The sequence below is a fragment of the Mus pahari genome, chromosome 10, assembly GCF_900095145.1.
Source record: "Mus pahari chromosome 10, PAHARI_EIJ_v1.1, whole genome shotgun sequence".
Classification (NCBI taxonomy): domain Eukaryota; kingdom Metazoa; phylum Chordata; class Mammalia; order Rodentia; family Muridae; genus Mus; species Mus pahari.
The window spans coordinates 26,306,671-26,330,151 of NC_034599.1; the positions used below are offsets into that span (position 1 = coordinate 26,306,671).

The 23,481-nt window shown below is 45.0% G+C and overlaps 1 protein-coding gene across 3 annotated transcripts in view; it reads left to right on the forward strand.

Moving 5' to 3' along the window:
* The window catches only part of Prdm10 (PR/SET domain 10), a 100,545-nt gene that overhangs the window by 64,778 nt on the left and 12,286 nt on the right, over nt 1–23,481 (forward strand). For 2 of the 3 annotated variants that reach the window (XM_029543397.1, XM_029543398.1), the window contains 8 exons: nt 1,126–1,281; nt 6,902–7,081; nt 8,068–8,178; nt 10,682–10,882; nt 13,137–13,280; nt 13,690–13,860; nt 14,765–14,905; nt 16,115–16,283. In XM_029543397.1, the coding sequence (XP_029399257.1) occupies nt 1,126–1,281; nt 6,902–7,081; nt 8,068–8,178; nt 10,682–10,882; nt 13,137–13,280; nt 13,690–13,860; nt 14,765–14,905; nt 16,115–16,283 (1,273 nt within the window). Of the gene's footprint in view, nt 1–1,125; nt 1,282–6,901; nt 7,082–8,067; nt 8,179–10,681; nt 10,883–13,136; nt 13,281–13,689; nt 13,861–14,618; nt 14,649–14,764; nt 14,906–16,114; nt 16,284–23,481 lie in introns of those variants that run through there. The other variant, XM_029543399.1, reaches the window with a different exon arrangement.

The following is a 23,481-nucleotide window of genomic DNA, read 5'->3' on the forward strand; positions in this document are numbered from 1 at the left end:
AACCCTGTCTCATAAATCCGAAGATATACACACACACACACATACACACACACACACACACACACACACACACACACACACACACACACACACACTTTTAAAATTGCAAAAGCAAAAGGAAGGTGGGATTTAATCTTAATCTTAGCTCTCTGACCGTAAGGGTGTTAGAGAGTTTTTCTTTGTACAGTTAGGAAAGTTGTTAAGGCATAATTGTAATAGCAAAAAGAACTCCAAAGTTAGTGACTCCAAGTGCTTTACAGGCCTCGCTAGGCGGATTTGCTACCCAGTTTCTGTCCATAGCTTACTTGCTTTTTTCTTTTTCGCTTCAGTGCTGGCTGTTGGATTCAAAGTATCCCGAATGCTAAGCACACGTTGTCCTGTTGAACTTTAGCTTCTCCCAAAGCGCTTTTTCATTTATTATTTATAGCTAAGAGAGTTCAGAACCTGTCTTTCTCTGTCCCCACCCCGACCCAAGTGCTGGAGCTGAATCCAAGGTGAAGCTATAAAATTATCGGAAAGAAAAGGGATTCCATTCCCGTCAGGGAGGATGGCTGTGAGGGCTGTGCTCATGAAGTGGCACCGCCAATGTCACCTGATTTCTATCTTTCATTCTTCAGAACCTGACCCTTTTCTTCCAGAGCTGAGAGTGAACCTAGAGCGTGCATGGCTGCAGGCAGTTATGTCACACTGAGCTACATCCCAGACCTGCTTTAATAGGAAGAGATGAAAGGATCAGCTACTAAGGAAGCAGTTACCTCTACATGTGTAGAAACAAAAATGAGGACAAATGGCTTTTGTTTTCTTATAGGTAATTTTTAGCAAGATTCATTTAAATCCAAAGCCATCCTGCCTTTAGCCTTAAAGAAGAAGATGGTACAAAAGGTCAAGCCAGTGCTCTTATTTTATGCTTTAAGTCACCTGGGAGGTTCAGATTTATGGGGCTGTCTGTCCTGTTCTGTCTCTCTGTGGTTGGGACAGTGTGTGTTACTGAGGGCAGCCCTCCCTTGAGACTGGATGACTGGCCAGGCTGCTGAAAGTCCTCAGTGGTGCGTGGGCTCCCTCTAGCGTCACAGCCACCTCTGGTCCTTTCTTTTGGCCTGAGCATCCCCTGGTCTTTACTGCCAGGTGAAAAAGCACGTGCGAAGTTTCCACTCTGAAAAGATCTACCAGTGTACAGAGTGTGACAAGGCCTTCTGTCGTCCCGACAAGCTGAGACTGCACATGCTCCGGCATTCCGACCGCAAGGACTTCCTGTGTTCCACCTGCGGGAAGCAGTTTAAGGTAGGAAGCCATCCTGCAGCCAGAGGGGACTGGCCTGCCCAGGATCAAGTCAGGCTCAGGAAGGACACTTGCTTCTTTCATGGCTTAGTGCGCATGCCGTACGTGATGGTTATTAGAACTAAATTGCTGGGGGCTGGTGAGATGGCTCAGTGGGTAAGAGCACCCGACTGCTCTTCCGAAGGTCCAGAGTTCAAATCCCAGCAACCACATGGTGGCTCATAACCATCTGTAACAAGATCTGACTCCCTCTTCTGAAGTGTCTGAAGACAGCTACAGTATACTTAGATATAATAAATAAATAGATCTTTAAAAAAAAAAAAAGAAAAAAAAGAACTAAATTGCTATTGCAGGAGTCCAAAGAGACCAGTACATTTACTTACTGCCTAAATCAAGAGGTCTTTCTTTTTGAACATTTAGTCAGATAAGAGCATGCAGGTAAGTCGTCCAGGCAGCAGGATCTTCTCTAGTAGATGAGATGGTAGAGGGAACATGTCTGAGGGTTGGATTACTCTAGAGAATGTAATGATTTCAAGAACTATGATGAAATACACATAGCTTGGCATGCAATCCCAATCTTCAGGAAGCTGAGGCAGGGTCTAGAATTTGAGACTAGCCTGAGCTATATAGTTAATGACCAGCCAGTTTGTGCTACATAGTGAACCCAAATGAAAGCAAAGTGGCCCTGGAATTAAGAAGACACCAAGGGGAAGTCTGCTGGAAACTCAGCATTTGTTAGTGACAGTCACTGCTAAACACTGCTGTAGAGGGCCAGTGTGACAGTTCAGTGGCTAAAGGCGCTTGACACACAAACCTGAGAATCTGAGTTTGATACCTGAATCCCATGGTGAACAGAGAGAACCTACCCATAAAAGTTGTCCCTGGCCCTTCATGTATGATTGTGGTACTTGAATGTCCTCGCCACACTAATGATTAATAAAATTAAATAAAGAAGAAGAAGCTGAAATGGATTCTTGGGAGAATAAGAGGTATGTCCTTATGGAATGTGAACATTAAAGAGAAAAGGCTTGAGCTCTGTGGTTCATCCATTATAGATTAATTATGGATTATATTTGTGATGGCTTATAGTATATCATCATGATTGAAATCTCTGAGGAATTCCACTATCAGCTATGTACAGTGGCATCTACCTGGAATCTCAGTACTCAGGAGGCTGACACAGGGGGATTGCCATAAGTTTGAGGCCCACTTAGGCTATGTAGCAAATTAAAGGCCAGCCTGGGTATAGAGTGAGACCTTGTCTCAAAAACCAACATGAGGGCTGGAGAGATGGCTCAGCGGTTAAGAGCACTGACTGCTTTTCCAGAGGTCCTGAGTTCAGTTCCCAGCAACCACATGGTGGCTCACAACCACCCATAATGAGATCTGACGCCCTCTTCTTGTGTGTCTGAAGACAGCTACAGTGTACTCATATACATTAAATAAATAATAAATGATTAAAAACAACAACAACAACAGCAACATGAGCGGATGAGATGGATGTCGCCATGGGCGGGACTGCTTGCCACTGCACTTAACCAGTGCTTGATCCCTGGAGCTGACACCATGCCATGTGCACATGCATGCTTGTACATGCAAGTTTTAAAGAACTCTAATGTGAACAGTATAAATTGGACTGCGGCTTTCCTATCTTCTTTTCTCTTTCCTTCCTTCTTTCCCTCCCTCCCTCCCTCTCTCCCCTTCTTCTGCGCAACCTACTTTCCATCCACCTTCCTTTTTCTTTTTCTCTCTCAATGCTTTCTATGTAGACCAGGCTGGCTTCATAATTTATTCTTGTGCTTTTATCCACCACCATAGTTTAATCTCCACTCCTTTCCCTTTCCTCTCCTCCCCTCCCCTCTTCTCCTCCCCTCCCCTCCCTTCTCTTCCCATTCCCTCCCCNCCCCTTTCCTCCCCTCCCCTCCCCTTTCCTTCCCTCCCTCTCCTCTCCTTTCCCTTCCACACTTCCCCATCCTGTTCCTGTGTGCAGTGCCCCCTGTCAGCCCTGTTAGAATTACAGCCTGTGAATTTAACTGCGTGTTACCTGGTACACTAACCTACACCTTTCCCCTTCACACTTTTCCATTACATTTCATCTTTTCTCTCCGATTCTCTCCTTTTTCCTTCTTTTTCTCCCGCCCCTTCCCTTTCCTTCTCTCTTCTTTTCCCCTTACCCCTCCACACCTTCTATGCTGGGTATGGGGTTTGAACTTAGGGTTTTGTGTATGTGAGTCACAGGCTCTACCAACCAATCAACCAACTCCATCTCCAGCTCCATGGACTTTCTCTCTAAAGGAATCCCAGTGCTGTGAGCCAGCATTTGCCAGTCCACCCGTTCTATCCATTCAGCACTTGGTTGTTTTTGCTACTTTGAGGAAGGGTCTCATGTAGCCTAGGCTGGCCCCGAGTGGGATGTGTTGTTCAGGCTGGCCTTGAACTACTGCTCCTTCTCCTTCTGCTTCGTCAGTGCTGGGATTATAGACAAGGGCCACTAGGCATGGCTTATACCTTTGGACTATTTTAAAATGCTAGTTACTATTTTAATGTTTAAGAAGGTTAAAGACAAAGAGAGTTGGGCCAGCCAGGTGGCTCAGTAGATAAAGGCATCTGCTGCCAAGACAGACAACCTGAGTTTAGTCCCTGGGGCCACATACTAAGAACTGCCTTGCAAGTTGTCCTCTGACTTCCATATATGCACCATGACATGTGGGTTTCCTCCTACAAATAAAACATGTGTAATGCATACTTTAAGAGCAAAAAGAATGAAGAAGAAACCAAAACTTTTGGCTTCAGTTTTGTCTTTAATTTCATTCAACCCTGTTAGATCGGGTAGGAGCTGGGAGTCAAAGCTACTTTGACAGAGAATAAAGGATGTCCTGGTTTGACTGAGAACTTAATCATGGGGAAGATATAGAAACGAGAGTCTGAAGGGACGACCTGGGGCATGAGCAGTCACTCTCGCACCCGCTGGGGCTCTGCTCTGAGTGGAAGGTGGGAGCTTAGCTGGGAGCTACAGTGTGAACCCAGGATGGAAGGCTGGTGGAAGGCTGCACCTTGGCTACAGTGTGAACCCAGGACGGAAGGCTGGTGGAAGGCTGCACCTTGGCTACAGTGTGAACCCAGGATGGAAGGCTGCACCTTGGTGCAGGTCTGGAGCTGGCCAGTGGGTCTGGCAGTCGGGAAGAGAGCTCATGACTGAGTGGGAGGGAGAACGTGCTGGCATCTTCCCACCAGACCCAGCACAGCATGGCAGCTGCCCTGGCCTCACCTTTCAGACTGCTGCCAGTTCCTCCTTTGGCTGACTCCATTGTGGAACAAAGCTGGGAGTTCATGTAATCCTTCTTTGCCTTGGCCACGTGGGCGCCACAGCCGCCATGGCTGCAGTGCCCTTGTCGGACTCACCAGGGAACGAGTCTGCTGCTGTGGCCCTTCTGAGGAAACCCTTTGCAGTTGTCTCTGAAGGGGGGAATCCCACAGTGCTTGTCATAGTACCCAAGACAACACACGTTCTGGCTCTCCTTCCTCTGTTCCTCCTTCCACTTGGGAGCCTTCCTGTGTGGAGTTACTTCAGTGAGGGACACTGTCTCTCCGTTTGATCTTAGTCCTGGAGTGAAGTCAACTTTCGAAGTCCCATGATTGCACATGGCGGATACCACTCATCTGAGGCATCGCGTGATCACTGAGTGAAATGCTTGTTATGAATCCCTGTAGGACCTTTGGCTGGTGATGCTGCCATAGCTCTTACATAGCTAGGTTAAGGGAGAGGCATGGGGAATGCCTTTTTCCCTTGCAGCTTTTAATGTTGTTTCTTCTGTACATTTAATATTTTGATTATTATGTGTGTGGTCATGTCTATTTGGTGTTCTTTATGCTTCTTGTACCTTGGGCATCTCCTTCTTCAGACTGGAGACATTTTCTTCTGTGATTTCATTGAAAATATTTTCTGTGCCTTTGATTTAGGTTTCTTCTCCTTTTCTTATTCCTATTATTCTTAGATTTGGTCTTTTCATAATGTCCCAGATTTCCTGTATGTTTTGTGCCGGGATTTTTTTTAGGTTTAACCCTTTCTTTGACTGTGGTGTCTATCTCTTCTATTGTGTCTTCAGTGCCTGAGACTCTCTCTTCCATCTGTTGATTTCTGTCGGCAAGGCTTCCTCTGAGGCTCCTGATGGAGTTCTTAAATTTTTCATCCCAGAGTTCCCTCAGTTAGGTTTCCTTTGTTGATTCTGTTTCTACTTTCAGGTCTTAAACTGTTTTATTCAATCTCTGCCTCTGCTTATTTGTATTTTCATAGATTTCTTTAAGGACCTTATTATTTCCTCTTTAAGGACCTCTATTGTATTTATTAATCTTTTTCTTGTGCTTCAGCTAAGTTGCAGTTCTCGGGGTCTGCTGTGGTAGGGTTGCTGGGCTCTAGCAGAGCCCCATTGTCCTGGCTGTTACTGGTCGTGCTTTTATGCTGCTGTCTGGGTATCTGGGTTTGGGAAGATTGTAATGCTAGGTGCTGGTATCTGGTCTTAGTTTTGTTTGTTCGTTTCTGTCGTCCCATCTGTTCCTTAGGGGTGGGTTAGGATGGCTGTGCATTGCCTGGCTGTGCATTTCTTCTGGGATTCTGCTAGGGGTGGCCACTGGGGGCTCCTGGTAAAATGTGTTTCTAGGTATTGCGGGCAGACATTTGGAATAGAGATGGGCTTGAAAGTAGGGGCTGAGGGGAACCAAAAGTGAGAGGAAAGCAGGATGTTCCACCAGGATCTGGTTCGTCCCCTGGGAATGAAGGCAGAAAGTGAGGAGAGGCCGCAACAGGTAGCTGGCTACAGAGCTGGGGTTGAGACTGGGGGATTGGGCGTGGCGGAGAGAAGAGAGAGGGATGATCTGAAGCCCTCCTACCTGCATTGCCCTCCGACTTGCTTCTCTGGCAGGCTTAGCTAGTGGGTTCCCAGGGAATACTTGCTGGAGATGGGGGCTGGGATAAATTGGTGAGTTGAGGGAAGGAAGGTTGGAGGTATCTTAGGATCTTATTGCTGTGAAGAGATATTATGACTGTGGCAACTCTTATAAAGGAACACATTTAATTGGGACTGGCTTACAGTTCAGAGGTTTAGTCCGTCGTCATGGTGGGAAGCTTGGTGGCACACAGGCAGACATGGTGCTGGAGAGGTAGCTGAGAGTTCTGCATCAGGATCTGCTGGCAGCAGGAAGTAGATGAGCCACCAGGCCTATCTTGAGCTTCTGAGACCTCAGAGCTGGCCCCCAGTAACCCACTTCCTCCAACAAAGCCACATCTACTCCAGCAAGGCCATGCCTTCTAATTGTGCCACTTCCTGTGAACCTAGGGCCATTTTCTTTCAAACAACTACAGAGGAAAGATCTGTGTGACCCACCTGGGCATCATAGGCAGGAGCAGTAGCAGGTGATCTACAAAGCTGGGCATGAGACTTGGGAATGAATTTGGAGAAGATGAGGATGAGGCGAAGATTTGCAGTTAGCCTACCTGGGTTTCTGGCTGGAGTGGCCAGTGGGTTTTCAGAGGAATTGGTGTTTTGTTTTGTTTTTTAAATTACTATTCAATTAAAATGTCTCTATCCTTGCCCCTACCCCCTTTTAACAAAAATTCTCCAAATAGCGAAAAGACAAACTCCGGGAGCACATGCAGAGGATGCATAACCCTGAAAGGGAGGCCAAGAAAGCTGACCGCATCAGCCGTTCCAAGACCTTCAAACCACGGATCACATCCACAGACTACGACAGCTTCACCTTCAAGTGCCGCCTGTGCATGATGGGCTTCCGGCGACGAGGCATGCTGGTCAGTGCTGGACCAGACAGGAGACTGTCTCCAGATCCACCCCTCTGTCAGTGGCAATGAGCCTTACCGAATTAGCCCTGTGGATGTGTCAGTCAGTGGCTAGGAGAGAGGAAAAGCGAGCAGCCCCTAGTCTGGGCTTCTTTCCTTTCTCTCTCCCTTTGCCCTTCTGAACCACTTTTGGACAACCTTTGAAAGGCCGTTGTTCCCACGTGCTTCCTTTCTCCATTCTCATGCAGGGGACCTGGGGCTTTACACCCATCTGGCATGTGTCTGCCCTTGAGCCACATCCCTAGACCTCTGTCAGTTTTCATTATTTGTTTGTTTTTCTTTACCTTGATCTCTTGGTCTTGTCTCATTTGACTTCCCTCCTCTCATTTGTTGACTGTTCTATCTGGTGGGGTCTTTATCTCCTCCCCAGTGTTCCCTATTAGTGCCATCTTTGCCGAGTTAGGAAATAGTGACATAAGGAGACTTCCCTTCAAAGCAGAGAGTGACCCAGCTTTGGGGACTTATCAGGATAGCCCGTTGCTTTCGGCTCACTCAGATGGTATATTTCTACTGAGGTGGTTAGAAAGTCTTAGTACTTAAACTTAGAACCTTACTTTGTATCCATTCAGAAGTTCCACCAAGACAGTTGAAAAATGAAAGTCAGGTTTACATCAGGATAATTTGTCAGTAAACTCGTGCTCGGCACTTTTCATCTCTCTAATGATTGTTCTTCTAGACAGACAGACTGTTGATGGTCCTCTAGGTGACTGACTACCCTCGGTTATTTGCTGAGTGGTTTATTGTTAACTCCTGTTGACAGGGCCCATGGACACTTTGGTGTCCAGTGTCTCATGTCTTATGCTCTGACGTGAGCCTTACTGATTTGAGCATTTGCTTCAGGGTTTTAACTTCTAGCCATCAGTTTCAGAGTGTTTTGTTTATCTTTAGTTTGTAATGGTTCTCTCCCTGTGCGTCTGTCTCTCATTCTCTCTTTCCAGGTAAATCACTTATCAAAGAGGCATCCAGACATGAAGATAGAAGAGGTGCCTGAGTTAACCCTACCCATCATAAAACCCAATCGAGATTACTTCTGTCAGTATTGTGATAAGGTAAAAGCAAAACCTTCCTCCTGGCTGGGCTGCTGGGGGTTGGGGGTGGGTTTAGGCCATGGATGGATGCCTACCAGGGCTTTTCAGCATTTACTCAGACAAGGCTGAAAGGCAGCCTCATTGTAAACCAAGGGCTATAGAGATGGCGCTGTGGTCACGAGCAGGAGCTTACAACTGTTGTCAAGGATTCTCTCCCAGTACCTATGCTGGACAGCTCAACTTCTTGCAGTTCCAGCTCTAAGGAACGCGATGCCCTCTCCTTTCTTTCATAGGAACTACACAAACATGGTATACTTATAGACATGCATACACATGTGCACATGCACACACTTTTAAATAAAATATAAAAATTTAGGGGCTGGAGATGGTTCAGTGGTTGAGAGCATTTCTCTTCTAGGGCATCTGAATTTAAGTTGCATCATCAGCATCAAATGGTTCACCAACTGCCTGTAACTCCAGCTCCAGGGGATACTGTACTTTCTCCTGGATATTTGCACTTATATGTGCACAGATGCAAACATATATGTGCACATATAATAGCTTTATAAAAATTTTTAATTAAAACTTTTAATGTGGGGCTGGAGAGATGGCTCAGCGGGTAAGAGCACTGACTGCTTTTCTGAAGGTCCTGAGTTCAAATCTCAGCAACCACATGGTGGCTCACAACCACCTGTAATGGGATCTGATGCCCTCTTCTGGTATGTCTGAAGACAACTACAGTGTACTTATTTATAATAATAAATAAAAATCTTTGGACCTGAGCCAGTGGGGCCGACTGGAGTGAGCAGAGGTCCTAAATTCAATTCCCAACAACCACATGAAGGCTCACAGCCATCTGTACAGCTACAGTGTACTCACATACATAAAATAAATAAATAAATCTTTAAAAAAAAAACTTTAAATGTGGTGGAAGAGTGGTGGTACATGCCTTTAACCCTAGCACTTGGGATGCAGAGGTAGGCGGATGTCTGAGCTTGAGGCCAGCCTAGTTTCCAGAGTGAGTTTCAAGACAGCCAGGGCTATATAGAGAAACCCTACCTCAAAAAACAAACAAACAAAACAAACAAACAAAACAAAAAAACAAAAAAAAGAAGAAAGAAAGAAAAGAAAAAGAAAAGGCTAGCTAGATAAACTATAATGTTAAAAAATTAAATGTAAGCATTTTTTGTAGAATTCATTGACTTTGTTTTCTTATTATCCCTTCTGTCTGTGACTTTTACAATAGAGAATATGTATTACCTAGAATATGAATTCATTTGAAATGCTCAAGATGTAAAATAGTCTGTTAGCTTGCATGGTGGATCGGGCCTCCTTGGGGACCGAGTAGGCAGTGAAAAGGTGTGTGGTGGAATTCTCTGCCTTATATATGTGAGTATACTGCTGCTGTCTTCAGACACCCCAGAAGAGGGCACCGTATCCCATTACAGATGGTTGTGAGCCACCATGTGGTTGCTGGGAATTGAACTCAGGACCTCTGGTAGAACAGTTAATGCTCTTAACCACTGAGCCATCTCTCCAGCCCAAATTCTCTGCTTTTTTTATTGCAGTTACACAAGACAGGGCTGCTGCCTGTGGTGTGTACCTTTTACATTGTCTGTGAAGGGTGTTCTTACAGCTACTATGCGTCTTAGAGTTGCCATTGCTGTGAAAAGACACCGTGACCAAGGCAACTCTCATAAAAGACAACATTTCCTTGGGGCTGGCTTACAGTCAGAGAACCCGTCTGTTATCCTTAACGGAAAGCATGGCTATGTCCCGGCAGGCGTGGTGCTGGAGGAGCTGAGAGGTCTACTTGTTCTGAAGGCAAACAAAAGAAGACTGTCTCCCATGTGGCTAGGAGAGGGTCTTGAAGCCCACCCCACAGTGACACACTTTCCCCAAGAAGCCCACACCTGCTCCAACAAGACCACACCTCCTGATAGTGCCACTCCCTGGCAAGCATATTCAAACCACCACACTTAGTTATACAGAAAATTATGTGCACATAATTTCAAGGAAATTACCTAGCATATCTATATTAGATTCTTATTTTACCCATCTGCCCTTGCTTCTTGAGAGCCAGGATTATAGGTATAGAGCACCAGGCCCAGATTCTCTTCTTATCCCTTTTTTTTTTCCTCTTCATTTTTCAAGACAGGATTTCTCTGTGTAACAGAGCCCTGGCTTCCTGAAACTCACTTTGTAGAGGCAGGCTGGCCTCTGCCTCCTAAAAGCTGGGATTAAAGGTGTGTGCTACCACACCTCACAGTCTTCTTATTCTAAGACAGGGTTTCACTCTAGTTCATACTGGCTTAGACTCACTGAGTACTCCAAGGTGGCACTTGACTAGATGTCTCCCGAGATTACAGGCGTGGCCCACCATATACCATGCTTGTTGATATGTTTTGTTTGGGGCTATGTTGATGCATTTTTCTCCTTTTCTTAGAATGAAATTTCTTACTTTGCTTTAAGCAAGAAAGTGGAACTGTACATTGCTTTCATGGCCAACTATTTCAACCTGCAGGTTTATAAGAGTGCCAGCAAGCGCAAAGCCCACATTCTGAAGAACCACCCAGGAGCTGAACTGCCACCAAGCATTCGGAAACTTCGTCCTGCTGGCCCTGGAGAGCCGGACCCTATGCTGAGCACCCACACCCAGCTGACGGGTACCATCGCCACCCCTCCCGTCTGCTGCCCACACTGCTCCAAGCAGTATAGCAGCAAGGTACGGTGCTGGCTCTGACCAGTGTGATGTCAGAACCTCTACGCAAGGATGTCTTAATAGATAGCCTTCTCATCCAGGTGTCATGCATGGCGCATTGATTGGCTGAAGGAGCCCTGTATAAATAAGTAGGGAGCACTTATGGGAATGGGAATGGAACAGTTGGTTTGTACTCCTCCAAATTACTGTTATTTACCGGTCCGAGCACTCACCTGCTTCCCTCTTGGCCTGCTCGTGCCTAGTATCTGAGTATACTTTGTTCACGGTTTACGACCTCATCCCCTAGAATCCCTGTACAGGAACTGAGATGCACGTTTTTGAAAGGGGGTCGCTTGAGTGGGCATCCCACTTCTGGGGACACCACGAGTGTCTGACTACTTCAGGCGTTCCCGGGGGCTGGGAAGAAGAAGCCTGAGGGTATAGAGTCCTGTAAGTGTTTTTGTGTCCCCTCTTCCTCCTGTCTTCTCCCCACATCCTGTTTTGCTTTGATAGTGCGGTCACTTCCCAAGTGTGGTCAATGCTGCTTTGATTTCTTTAGCATTTAAGAGATGGAATCTGTGTTTCCCAGGTTGACCTCCAACTCCTGGGCTCAAGTCATCTTTTGTGTCTTAGCTTCCCAAGGAGGTGGGCCTTAGGTATACAAGCCATTGTGCCTGGATAAAACAAACAAACAAGAACCATCCAACACTCCCCCAACCCCCCCTGTAAGACAGAACTTTTTTTTTTAAAGATTTATTTATTTATTCATTCATTTATTTATTTACTTTATGTACATGAGTATACTTCGATGTCTTCAGACATAACAGAAGAGGGCATCGGATCCCATGACAGATGGTTGTGAGCCACCACATGGTTGCTGAGAATGGAACTCAGGAACTCTGGAAGAGCAGTCAGTGCTCCTAACCGCTGAGCCATCTCTCCAGCCCAACAGAGATCATTTTTAAAGGCATCAAATGAAATACTTAAGAACCTTTGGAACAATTGCATGGGAGAGAGTTGCTAACTCTGGTCTGTCTTGATTAAGGTTTCCATTGCTGTGAACAGATACCATTGACCAAGGCAAAGGCAACTCTTATAAAGGACAACATTTAATTGGGGCTGGCCTACAGTTTCAGAGGTCCAGTCCATTTTCCTCATGGCAGGAAGCATGGCAGCATCCAGACAGACATGGTGCTGGTGCTGGAGAAGGAGCTGAGAGTTCTACATCTGTTGCCCGTAGATTTAAAGCTATTCACCTTTACCCAGGATCTGCTGCACCACCAGCCCCTCCCATCTTCCCTTTTGGTCTACCTGGCTTTAGCTCCCAGAGGTGATCATACTACCTGCTCCCACCTGAGGCCCTTGAATCTGCATACATGTGCACAGTTAATTCCTTTACCATTTGCCTTCTTGGCACAATTGCTGGACACAGATATCTCCTGCCTGGATAAACACGCCCTTACCAATTTGTCATTTCCATTTCTTTACCTGTCCTAAACTTAGTAGCTAGTCCCACCTGGCCCCTGCCAAACATCCCTGGCCACCCACCTGTAGTGGAGGCCACAGGCCCTAGCTCTCCCTGAGACCTCATATGGTTGCTGCGTTCTTCCTCTAAAGCATGGCAGAAAGACCCCTCTCTTTCCTTGTGTCTGCTGGGACCTGGAAGTCCCACTTGTACCTTTCCCTCAACAATTGGCCCCAGCCTTCTTTCTTTTTTTTTTTTTTTTTTTTTTTTCTTCGAGACAGGGTTTCTCTGTATAGCCCTGGCTGTCCTGGAACTCACTTGGTAGACCAGGCTGGCCTCGAACTCAGAAATCCACCTGCCTCTGCCTCCCGAGTGCTGGAATTAAAGGCCTGCGCCACCAGGCCCAGCTTCCCGGCCTTCTTTCTGACAAATCAAGAACCAATTAGGGAACAGAACTTTAACATCAGAACCACAACCTTCATACATCTTGATTCCAAAGCAGGTAGAAAGAGACTGTTTTCTGCAAGCAACCAGGCGGAGACTCTCTTCCACACTGTGTGGAGATTGGGCACAGGACCTCAAAGCCCATCTACTCAGTGACACATATCCTCTGACAAAGCCACGCCCACTCCAGCAGTGCCACGCCTCCTAATAGTCCACTTCCTGGGCCAAGCACATTCAAACCACCACAGGGTCGTTGTTCTTTTTGCTTTATTTTGAGACAAGGTCTTGGTATCTAGCCCAGACTGGACTTAAATTTATGCCTTTCCTGCTTTAGCTGCAGTAATTGTTTATTTTTCCTTCATTTTTCAGACCAAGATGGTGCAACACATTCGAAAGAAACACCCAGAGTATGCCCAGCTTCCCAACACCATCCACACGCCACTGACGACAGCCGTGATCAGCGCCACCCCAGCTGTGTTAGCGACAGATAGTGCCACTGGAGAGACTGTGGTGGTCAGTGGGTGACTTGGAAGAGTGTCTTATTCCCCCAGTGCCCCTCCTCTCTTTACAACAAGGCCATGCCAATTATTTATCAATATTTTGCAAGTAGGGCTACTTAGCCTCAGCTTGCTGCTTTCTGCTTGCTGCTTACAGCATTGTGCTTATGCTTGGGTCTTCTTGCCAGTGCCCATCTACATCTCCCTGCCAAAGGAGGAGCAGGACATTTTTAATGCCTTCCTTCTCAGTGGAGAAATGAGCAGTGCTGGGTCAGATCCACTGGTCAGAGTCAGGCCCTCAGGCCAGTCTGTTTCCTTGATGTGCCCCATGCCAAACGGAATTGTAGCAGGGTTTCAGAGCATTGAGACTGCTTCAGTATTGTTACTAATATGTTTTGTGATTTTTTTTTTTTTTTTTTTTTTAGACAACAGACCTGCTAACTCAGGCGATGACAGAACTGTCCCAAACCTTAACAACGGATTACCGAACACCTCAGGGGGACTACCAAAGGATTCAGTATATCCCCGTGTCTCAGTCAGCATCTGGTCTGCAGCAACCTCAGCACATACAGTTGCAAGTGGTGCAGGTGGCTCCGGTACTGTGACACTTACTTCTTCTTACCTGCACGAACGCCATATTGCCAGTGGCCAGCATGGTGGCGGGAGTCAAGGGCCCCCTTGGCTCTGTGTAAGGTGCAGCTGCACAGAAGCGCTGAGTCTGAGGCAGTGGGAGAATAGCATCTCCTCTGCCTTCTTCCCTCTGCCCCTCATGATGGCTCTGGACTCAGAAGAGTAAGAGGTTTCTACTGTAAATGAAAGGGCTCAGCTCCCGTACACACAGCCAGCCAGTACAGCTCTAGTGACCCCTCTTTCTGTGCTGTTCCTTAGTATCCTGGCTGACTGACTCTGAATGAGCCAGTTTGAGGAATACCTACATGGCATTGAATAATTTATTTCAGGGAGAGGTTTTAGCGAGTCATTTGTGTGTGTGTGTGTGTGTGTGTATGTGTGTGTGAGTGCGCTGCAAGGAAGTAGACTTAAGACATGAGTAAACATTCTCATTTTCAAATAATTTAGTCTCACAAATTGAAAACCAATACAGTTTTAAATGTGTGGAAATTGGTAGATTCACCCCAGCATCCACCATTCCTTACTTGATTTATTTATTTTGTTTTTTTTTTGTTTGTTTGTTTGTTTTAAAATGGGGTCTCACTGTGTAGCCTTGTTTGGCCTGGAGCTCTTTAGTAGACCAGCCTGGCCTCAAACTCAGAGATCCACTTTCCTTTGCCTCCTGAATGCTGGATTAAAGACATGTACCATCATGCCTGACCTTGACTTATTCTTTTGCCAACAGGGTCTCACTGCATAGCCCCAGCTGGCCTGAAACTCAAAACCTCTTGCCAGTTTTGCCTGTTTTTAGGTGAACTTTCTCTCTGGGGATCTCTTCTACCCTCCATGAGTACATATCTGTTTTGGAACCTGTTCTCTTTTTCTCTCCAGGCCACTTCCCCACATCAGTCTCAGCAGTCCACAGTGGACGTTGGCCAGCTGCATGACCCTCAGACCTACACGCAGCATGCCATCCAGGTGCAACACATCCAGGTCACAGAGCCTACCCCTGCGGCTCCGTCAGCATCCCAGGTACATTTCTCTGTAGAGATGAAGAGAAAAAGGTGACTTTTTTATATGTCCCTCTGACCTCAGTTTTGATCAAAGGGTTATCAAGGTCACCAAGAACAATTTAGAGATTGCCAAGGACTTGTGCAAAAGTGTTTTCAAGTCTGACCGAGAACTCTGACATTTATACACAGATAAGAAGGTGGGGGTGTTTAAAAATCATGTTTGTCTTTTCAAAAAAAATATTAAAAAAGAGAGAGAGAGAGACAGATACAGAGAATTCAGGTGACATCAGGGGCTGTCAGATTAATAATAGTGAACTTATTGCCCTCGGTCACTGAGCTATGTCACTATATTTGTAATTTATCAGTTCTACTGCTGCCCCCACTTTTTATGTCGTTATTACAAACAGTCGTGCATTAAGTTACCAGCTTCCTGGTGGAGCTCCGTGGCTTAAGAGCCTAAAAACAAACAAAACTTTCTACAGCAAGAGCTTTCAGTTGCTTCTGTGACTGGAATAAGGTTGAGCCTATCACTGGGATATATAGGGAGGTATGGAAATTCAGAGGGAGCAATTCCACTTAACTTGGAATCAAGGACATTTTTGTCCTTTAATTTTTAAATTAGTTCTTGAAGGGGGACTATATATATGCTTGTCATGACATCAAGGGAAGGAATTATATTCTAAATAACATTTTGAGTATAAAAGGAGATAGGAAATTATAACAGATTTATTTAAAATGTGATTCTGTTTAGGAGTGGGCAGTGATACTTAGTTAGGCGTTGGACTGTGGACGGTCCTGAGATGCAGGTGGCGGAGTGTGGACTTGTCGTGGAGTCAGGAGTCAGCCTCTCCACCAGATGCCTGGTGTGCACCTGTGCTTAGCTCTGCTCTGGGTGGATTGGCCAAGGCTGCTCAGTGAGAACCATGACTTCTGGGCTGTGTTTCCAAACACAAATGGTTACCTTTGTGACCAGACAAGCTGTTTCACCTTGCTTGGTTTAAGCTTCGCTACTGTAAGCAATTATATACTTCCACTCATTTGCCTTTCCAGCAATTTAACTGAAATCCATTGTTTTAATATCTTTGTAGGTTGCCCTTGGAAAACAATATAGAGTCTTAGAGTTATGATTGCTTTTCATTAATCCTGCTCTTATTTAAAGTATAACTTATGAGTCTTAAGTCTCCTGGAATTTCACAGTTCCCTCCCTTTGTTTTCTCTTTCTCCTTAGGTAGCTGGGCAGCCTTTGAGCCCCTCTGCTCAGCAGGTACAGCAGGGGCTCAGCCCCTCCCATATCCAAGGCAGTTCTTCCACACAAGGGCAGGCTCTCCAGCAGCAGCAGAATTCCTCTGTACAACACACATACCTCCCCAATGCTTGGAACTCCTTCCGTGGTTACTGTAAGGAGAAGGGGACAGTCGTTGGGTGGGGGAAATCTCTGGCGTGTGTCTTCATTTCATCAGCTTTATAATAGGCTTTTGGATTGAAGTATCAGTTGCTCATTTTCAGTACTCTCTGGTATGTGTATGTGAATGCATTTCATAGAAAAGTCAAGGAAGTATTTTGACCTCAGAGTGCCAGTGTTATATTTTCAGAGATGGTAAGTATGTTACTGGAAGATATGACGCAGTGATTTAAAGTATGGAATAGATGGAGAGAGGATATATTTATAGTAATGTTTTATCTATCTATCTATCTATCTATCTATCTATCTATCTATCTATCTATCTATATATCTATATATCTATCTATCTATTGGTATATATTTGGTATTGGGAATCAAACCCAGGGCCTCATGAATGTCCATCTATGTAATAGTCACTATGCTTGACCCTGGGTATATGTGTCTTAGTTACTTTTCGGTTGTTATGACAAAGCACCATGACCAAGGCAGCTTATATAAGAAAGCCTTTACTTTGGGATTGCAGTTTCCAATACTGAGAGTCCATTGCCATCATGGTGGGGAGTCAGTCACCCTGCTGGAGCAGTAGCTGAGAACCTATCAGTTGAAACAGCCATGGGGCAGGAGTAGCTAACTGGGAATAGCATCCCCCATGATGCACCTCCTTCAACAAGGGCATGCCTCCTAATTCTTCCCAAACAGTTCTACCAACTAGGGACCAAGTATCAAATATACTAGCTTATCAGGGCCATTCTCATTCAGACCACAATATGTCAAAATTAACATTGATCTTATACTACATCACTAAGTAACCTCATACAACTTCATTCAGATCTTCCTGGCAGGAATGATTCTAACTCAGGTATATCAAAATTGCTGTTTACAATTATGCTATAATACAGTGATTATTTGCATTTTATACATAAAGTAATGTACATACAATAGCTTGTCCAAGAGACTTAACAAATCCACAGAAGATTGTAATCCAAGAGTTCTGGCACCAGTTCCTACATGCTAAATCATCTCACTATATTGCATCTCCTAAAGGCTTTGAGATTATCATGTAGCAGAGAGGTTGACATATTTGAGTAGTACGTTCTGAAATCCTGAGGTTCATGCTTGCGAAGTATGAACAGGCTGGCGGTCGGAGGTGAGAGTTGGTAACTTCTAGCGTGATGCTCTGTAACTTCTCCTGGGGAGACAGGAACAAACTTCTATTCACCCCAGGTAGGGCGCCCACAACAGCTTGGGGAAGTGATTCCACCCAGCTCCAGGTTAGTGAACAAATGGGTTTGTTCAGATTATCTGCAGGAGGATGGCTGCCCGCTTACTTACAGGGGCCTTGGAAGCATCTGCATCACCAAATGCCCATTTTAGCATGGTGATGACTCATAAAAGCTGTAGCCCTGGAACTCTGCCCAACTTGTGGTAAGCTCTATTGGAGAGAGTTTCTCATCAGAAATTTTCACTGCTTTTGTAACTTAGAGGAGAGGCCCTGTGAGCTTGTAACCACCACATTTCTTTAGCCTTGTGTGTTTCCTTGGCTTTCCAAGTGTCCCTTATGTCACCAGAAGAGAGAATGGCTACACACCACTCAGGCCTGTGACCGGCTCTTACCACCCGTTTTCCACCATGTTTCCTGAGTCTTAGAGAGATTGACAGAGATGTCTGATTATTTTCTTTCGTTCAGTGCTGAGGCACTGCACCACTATGACACACCAATAGTCACGTATTCTCAGGAGTTTGGATTCTCTGCAGTAACCACTAGCAACTGTAAAAAAGATTTCCCCCCACATCTGAGGCTAACAGCAGTAGAAATATTTGGGCATAAACACAAATGTTTAAAAGCACTTGATAGACACATCATATCTGTTTATATAAATACTTCCCCACTTGGGTCAGTGATCTCCCCAGGCACACTTCTGTCCTGGATTATAATAGCAGACATCAGTTCCTTCCATTGTGTGGCCCTTACATGTAGTCAGAACAGGGAAAGCCAGCTAGCAGAGTGGGATCTTCCAACCTTATGCCAGCCACATTTTTCTGTGCCCTAGAGGCAAGAAGTACAGTATTTTAAGCAGTAGGGTCTTACCACCTACTTTTGGCATGCAAGCAACAGTAGTGGCAATGCTCTTGCGGTTTATGTGTGGGTCTCTAGGAACTTCCCTGGCAAAGAACTCATACTGGGCTTTTATTCAATAATCTACATCTCCCAGAAGATGTTTTTTCCCACCCATACAGCTTGTCCTCATTCAGATACTTGAACTGCTCTTTTAATGTTCATTGAGATGGTTTTCTAAATCTGTGAACTACTCCAGGACAGCTTTATATACTATAACATTTTTTAAACGGGGGTGTGGGGTGCAGGAGCTCTAAGGCCCTTGACTGTCCACACTAAGAATTGGTCTTGAGTGACTAAGGGGATACTAAGAAGAAACATGAAGATGTAGTGTATGACACACTCCATCCCTGGCATCAGTGCGGAAGAACAGTGCTGGATGCAGCAGCAGAAGAGAGGAGGACACTACTCCATCTGCCCTCACTGGCTTTTCGCAATGATTGCCTACCTCAGTGGGAACCCATATTGTTCCCAGCCTTCTTTTCCAGGGGTCATGTTGCTGTGTGGGATCCTCAGCACAGCTGTCTCCGTGGTTCTTAGATTCAGGCCTAAGTTGGGAGCAGGACCCCCCTCTAGCCTGCTATGTTGCCTCTGAGCTGACTTTCTAGTTCTGACAGGCCAGCACTGGGGCTGCTGCCCTGCTTTGGACACAGCTGGCTGCTGAAAGGGTCAAGGCTGCGTAATAATCTCCTCACCCGGTACCCTCTCTCCCAGGGGAACAATTCTTGTAGCATATTTTACATAGAAAACTGTTTTCCCCTAGAACAAACTTGACCTTTTTCACTCTTTTTTTTTAATTATGTCTATGTTTTTATTATGTGAACAAGTGCTGTGGCTTTAAAGCCTTCCAGGCTTACTAACACTAATTTGATTTACTATTAGCGTTTTTTCCTAGGAATGACATCTTGACACAAATCTTTGTGCGTTTGCATTTGAGTAACCCAGTAGGCTCCTGGTTCTGCTGGACTAGGTCATTCAGATCTGCCAGAGCCTCTTCTTCATCGATATCATATCTCACCATGGGACATAGCAAAGCCACTAAAACTCCGTACCAGTCCCAGAGCCCATGCTGAGTTAACTGTCTGCGGACCATGGTAGAATGTAGCCCAGTATACTGAGCATTCAATTTCTTTAGTGACAACTGTCCTTCCACTATTGTCCTCTGGTTCCTGGTGTTGATGGGAACCCCAGCCAGGACCGTGTGTCTCTGGTGGCTTGTATGAGCCAGTCTATGAGACACCTATTTCCTTCCTTGCCTCGGATTATTCAGCCTTTGTCTCGAGGAAGGATGGGTTGTTATCACTTAGCTTCTTTTTGTCTGTAGCCTTCAGACGGATTGCATTTGTCCCCACATCTCACAGTTCCATGAGCCAAACTGAGACAGGATCTTTCTTTCTTTCTTTCTTTCTTTCTTTCTTTCTTTCTTTCTTTCTTTCTTTCTTTCTTTCTTTCTTTTAAAAAAAGATTTATTTATTTATTTTATGTATATGAGTATACTGTAGCTGTACAGGTGGTTGTGAACATTCGTGTGGTTGTTGGGAATTGTATTTTAGGGCTTTCTGCTTGCTCCGGTTGCTCCAGCCCAAAGATTTGTTTATTATATCTAAGTACACTGTAGCCGACTTCAGACACACCAGAACAGGGTACCAGATCTCATTATGGGTGGTTGTGAGCCACCATGTGGTTGCTGGGATTTGAACTCAGCACCTTTAGAAGATCAGTCAGTGCTCTTAACCTCTGAGCCATCTCTCCAGCCCGACAGGATCTTTTTTTTTTTTTTTTTTTTTTTTTTTTTTCTCGAGACAGGGTTTCTCTGTATAGTCCTGGCTGTCCTGGAACTCACTTTGTAGACCAGGCTGGCCTCGAACTCAGAAATCCGCCTGCCTCTGTGTCCCAAGTGCTGGGATTAAAGGCGTGCGCCAGCACGCCTGGCCCCGACAGGATCTTTTATTCCTTGTTTAAAAGTCTTTCCCAGGGCTAGAGCAATGGCTCAGCGGTTGAGAGCACTGACTGCTCTTCTGGAGGTCCTAAGTTCAAATCCCAGCAACCACATGGTGGCTCACAATCATCTGTAACAAGACCTGATTCCCTCTTCTGGTGTCTGAAGATAGTGTTCTTACATATAATAAATAAAATAAGTCTTTAAAAAGAAAACAGTCTTTCCCAGTCAAGTTCAGAGGCAGAGTAATTCTTGCTCATTGTAGTTTCCGTACTGGCTGCCCATCCACACGCTGAATCAGAGGTTTTCTCTTGCTCTGTACTGCAGCTCAGACCAGAGGGCTCTCTCTTCTATCGTTTTCATCCTTTTCTACTCCTCCTCGAAGTCTTAATTCACCTCATGGGTTCTGAATTTTTTTGATTCTCTTTCCCACGTAATCCATTAGCTTTAAAATATGGCAAGCCAACTTCAACTCCTCTCTGTCTCATCTCCCCCTTTCCCACATTCCCACAAGACCAGAGGCGAATGCTGAGGAGTGCATGCTCTTGTTTCTTCTCTAATGTAATTCTGCCCTTACATGGGAAATGCACTTCTGGGCAGACAGCTCAGCCCCAGCTATATGCCTTATTGCTCAGAGCAAAGACTGTATAACAGCTTTCACCACCTCTTTATGCTCTTATCCCAAACAGGTTGCTTAAGGTCTGTAATATATTCAGTAATACATCAGCTATTTGGGGGAGGGGATTTCCTGTACTTATGTGGTAGACCTCATTTATCCAGACCATGTATGGGAAGGTGGCCTTCCTGGGATTTACTCTCCTCTCATCCCCAAGGTGTATCACTCTCAAATAGCTTGACTTTGGATATATATCTTTTCACCTATATGCAGTTACTACTATAGCAAAGAGACACATCATCTCATATGTCATGGGAGAAGGTAGCCATATTGGGATTGCTCCCACAGATGCAGGCTCCCCTGCATCACTCGAGTCACACTGACCCATGGGCTGCAGCCACTGTTCTCGACCCATCTTTGGTTCTGCCAGTCCCTGTTCAGGTGCCAGCTGTGCCGTGGGACTTTTCTTGGAGACATGTGAAGAACTGTCTTTTACATCAGATAGGACACTAACAGACAAGAGTTTATTACACTCACATCTAGCTTGATAAAAAGTGAATTTCAAGTTCAGTGAGAGACTCTGCTGTAAGTGATAAGTTGAAAGTAATAGAGGCACAGAGACAGATGCCTGATGTCTTGCTCTAGCATGCATGCATGTATCACATACACACAGAGACACACAGACACACACATGCACTCACACACACCCCAATAACAACAACAACCAAAAACACTAAAAAGAGAGTAAATGAGAAGAACCTCACAAAGATCTCTTTTTGTTTGTTTTTCAGTGTACAAGGCTGAGTAGTTGCTTTATTACTGAGCCTAAAATGTACCTAGCCCACACTGGGGGGAAAAAAATCATGTTATTGCTATTATTCAGCCTAAAAATAAATGGAAATAATTCTTCAACGTCTTTCAATATAGTTGCAATACCCAGTTATAACTCCTATTTCTCTGACCATCTGAGAAAGGTGTTTGAGTTTCTTGTTTGGACTGAGCTCTCAGTGAGGGCCATCCTCACAGCTGACTGCATCTTCAACTGTCTTTCCACACCTTCTCACCCTCCCCATGCAGCTGCTGTGCCTGCTGGGGAGACCAGCCATGAGTCTGGTAGTGTTCACACTGGGTTTGCCAGGGGTATCCCCGTGTTATCACTTGATGCACTTTCTTCTCTTTGTTACCTGTAGACTAGTTAGATCTAGAGGATTAGCCAGGGTTCCATTCTTTTCCCCCAGGGGCCTCAACTGGTGCAGAGGTTGGGCCACTCCTCTTTCTGTACTGTTCAAAGCCACTAGTGTTTATTCTCTAGCTTCTTTGTCTCATCAGGACTTGCACAGTTGTGATACTCTAATTTGGTTCTGTCATTCCCATTCATTAGGTAGAAATGTTTTATAAAGGGAAAAAAAAACAAAAACAAAAAAAAAAACAAAAAAACAAAACAAAACGCAAAACCTTGTGCCAGGTATGGTGTACACACACCTGTAACCTTAGCCTGCAGTCTTAGCCCTTGGTAAGCAGGAGGACTGCCAGGCCACGCAAAGTTACCTAGAAAGATGCTATCATAAACAAAGGAGCATGCCTTCCATTGCAGAGGCAGAGGCAGGGCATCTCTGTGAATTTGAAACCAGCCCGTCTACATAGTTTGCTGAGGTTAGAAAGCTTCATAGTGAAAACAGATCTCAAAATAACAATGAAAGCAAAACAAGATAATGAAGACAGAGAAAAAATATCATAATCATAAAATTAAGATACAGGGGCTGGTGAGATGGCTCAGCAGGTAAGAGCACCCGACTGCTCTTCCAAAGGTGCAGAGTTCGAATCCCAGCAACCACATGGTGGCTCACAACCATCCTTAACGAGATCTGACTCCCTCTTCTGGAGTGTCTGAAGACAGCTACAGTGTACTTACATATAATAAATAAATAAATCTTTTTTAAAAAATTAAGATACAGCTTGTGTACGAAAAGCAGAATTAAATACTTTAAATGCAGATTCATTACTTATCTTACTGTATCTCAAAATAGTAAGTGAGTTTCCTTCCATTATAATATCCCAGATAGCTGGTGGTGGTGTGTGTCTTAGGATTATTTTGTGCTCATGATGTTTCTGCACACATATGACCACGATGTGTTTGGACCTGCTGCATTTATTACCTTATGGATGCTTAGGCTACCTCATCTTTGGCTGTTTAACCTGGCACCTGCATCAACCCATGACCCTTTCCTGTGCCGGGAAGACACAATGTCCCAGGCTCACCCTCTGTCACTGCCCAGAGCTGGCATCAGTCAATCGCCTACTTGTCTCTCTTCCATTTTAGTGGAATATTAACACTGCTTATTCATCTGTGATCCTAGGCAGCTGTAAAGACATTTGGGCCATGAGTTCATATCCGAGTATAAAAGAAAAAAATATCATGCCAGAAAAAGTAAACGTTTATAACTTATTTCAAAGTATAAAAAATTTGAGTATTTGTCTTTTGAGTAAGTAGGCATTGGTTGTTTCTTTTTTTTTTTTTTTTT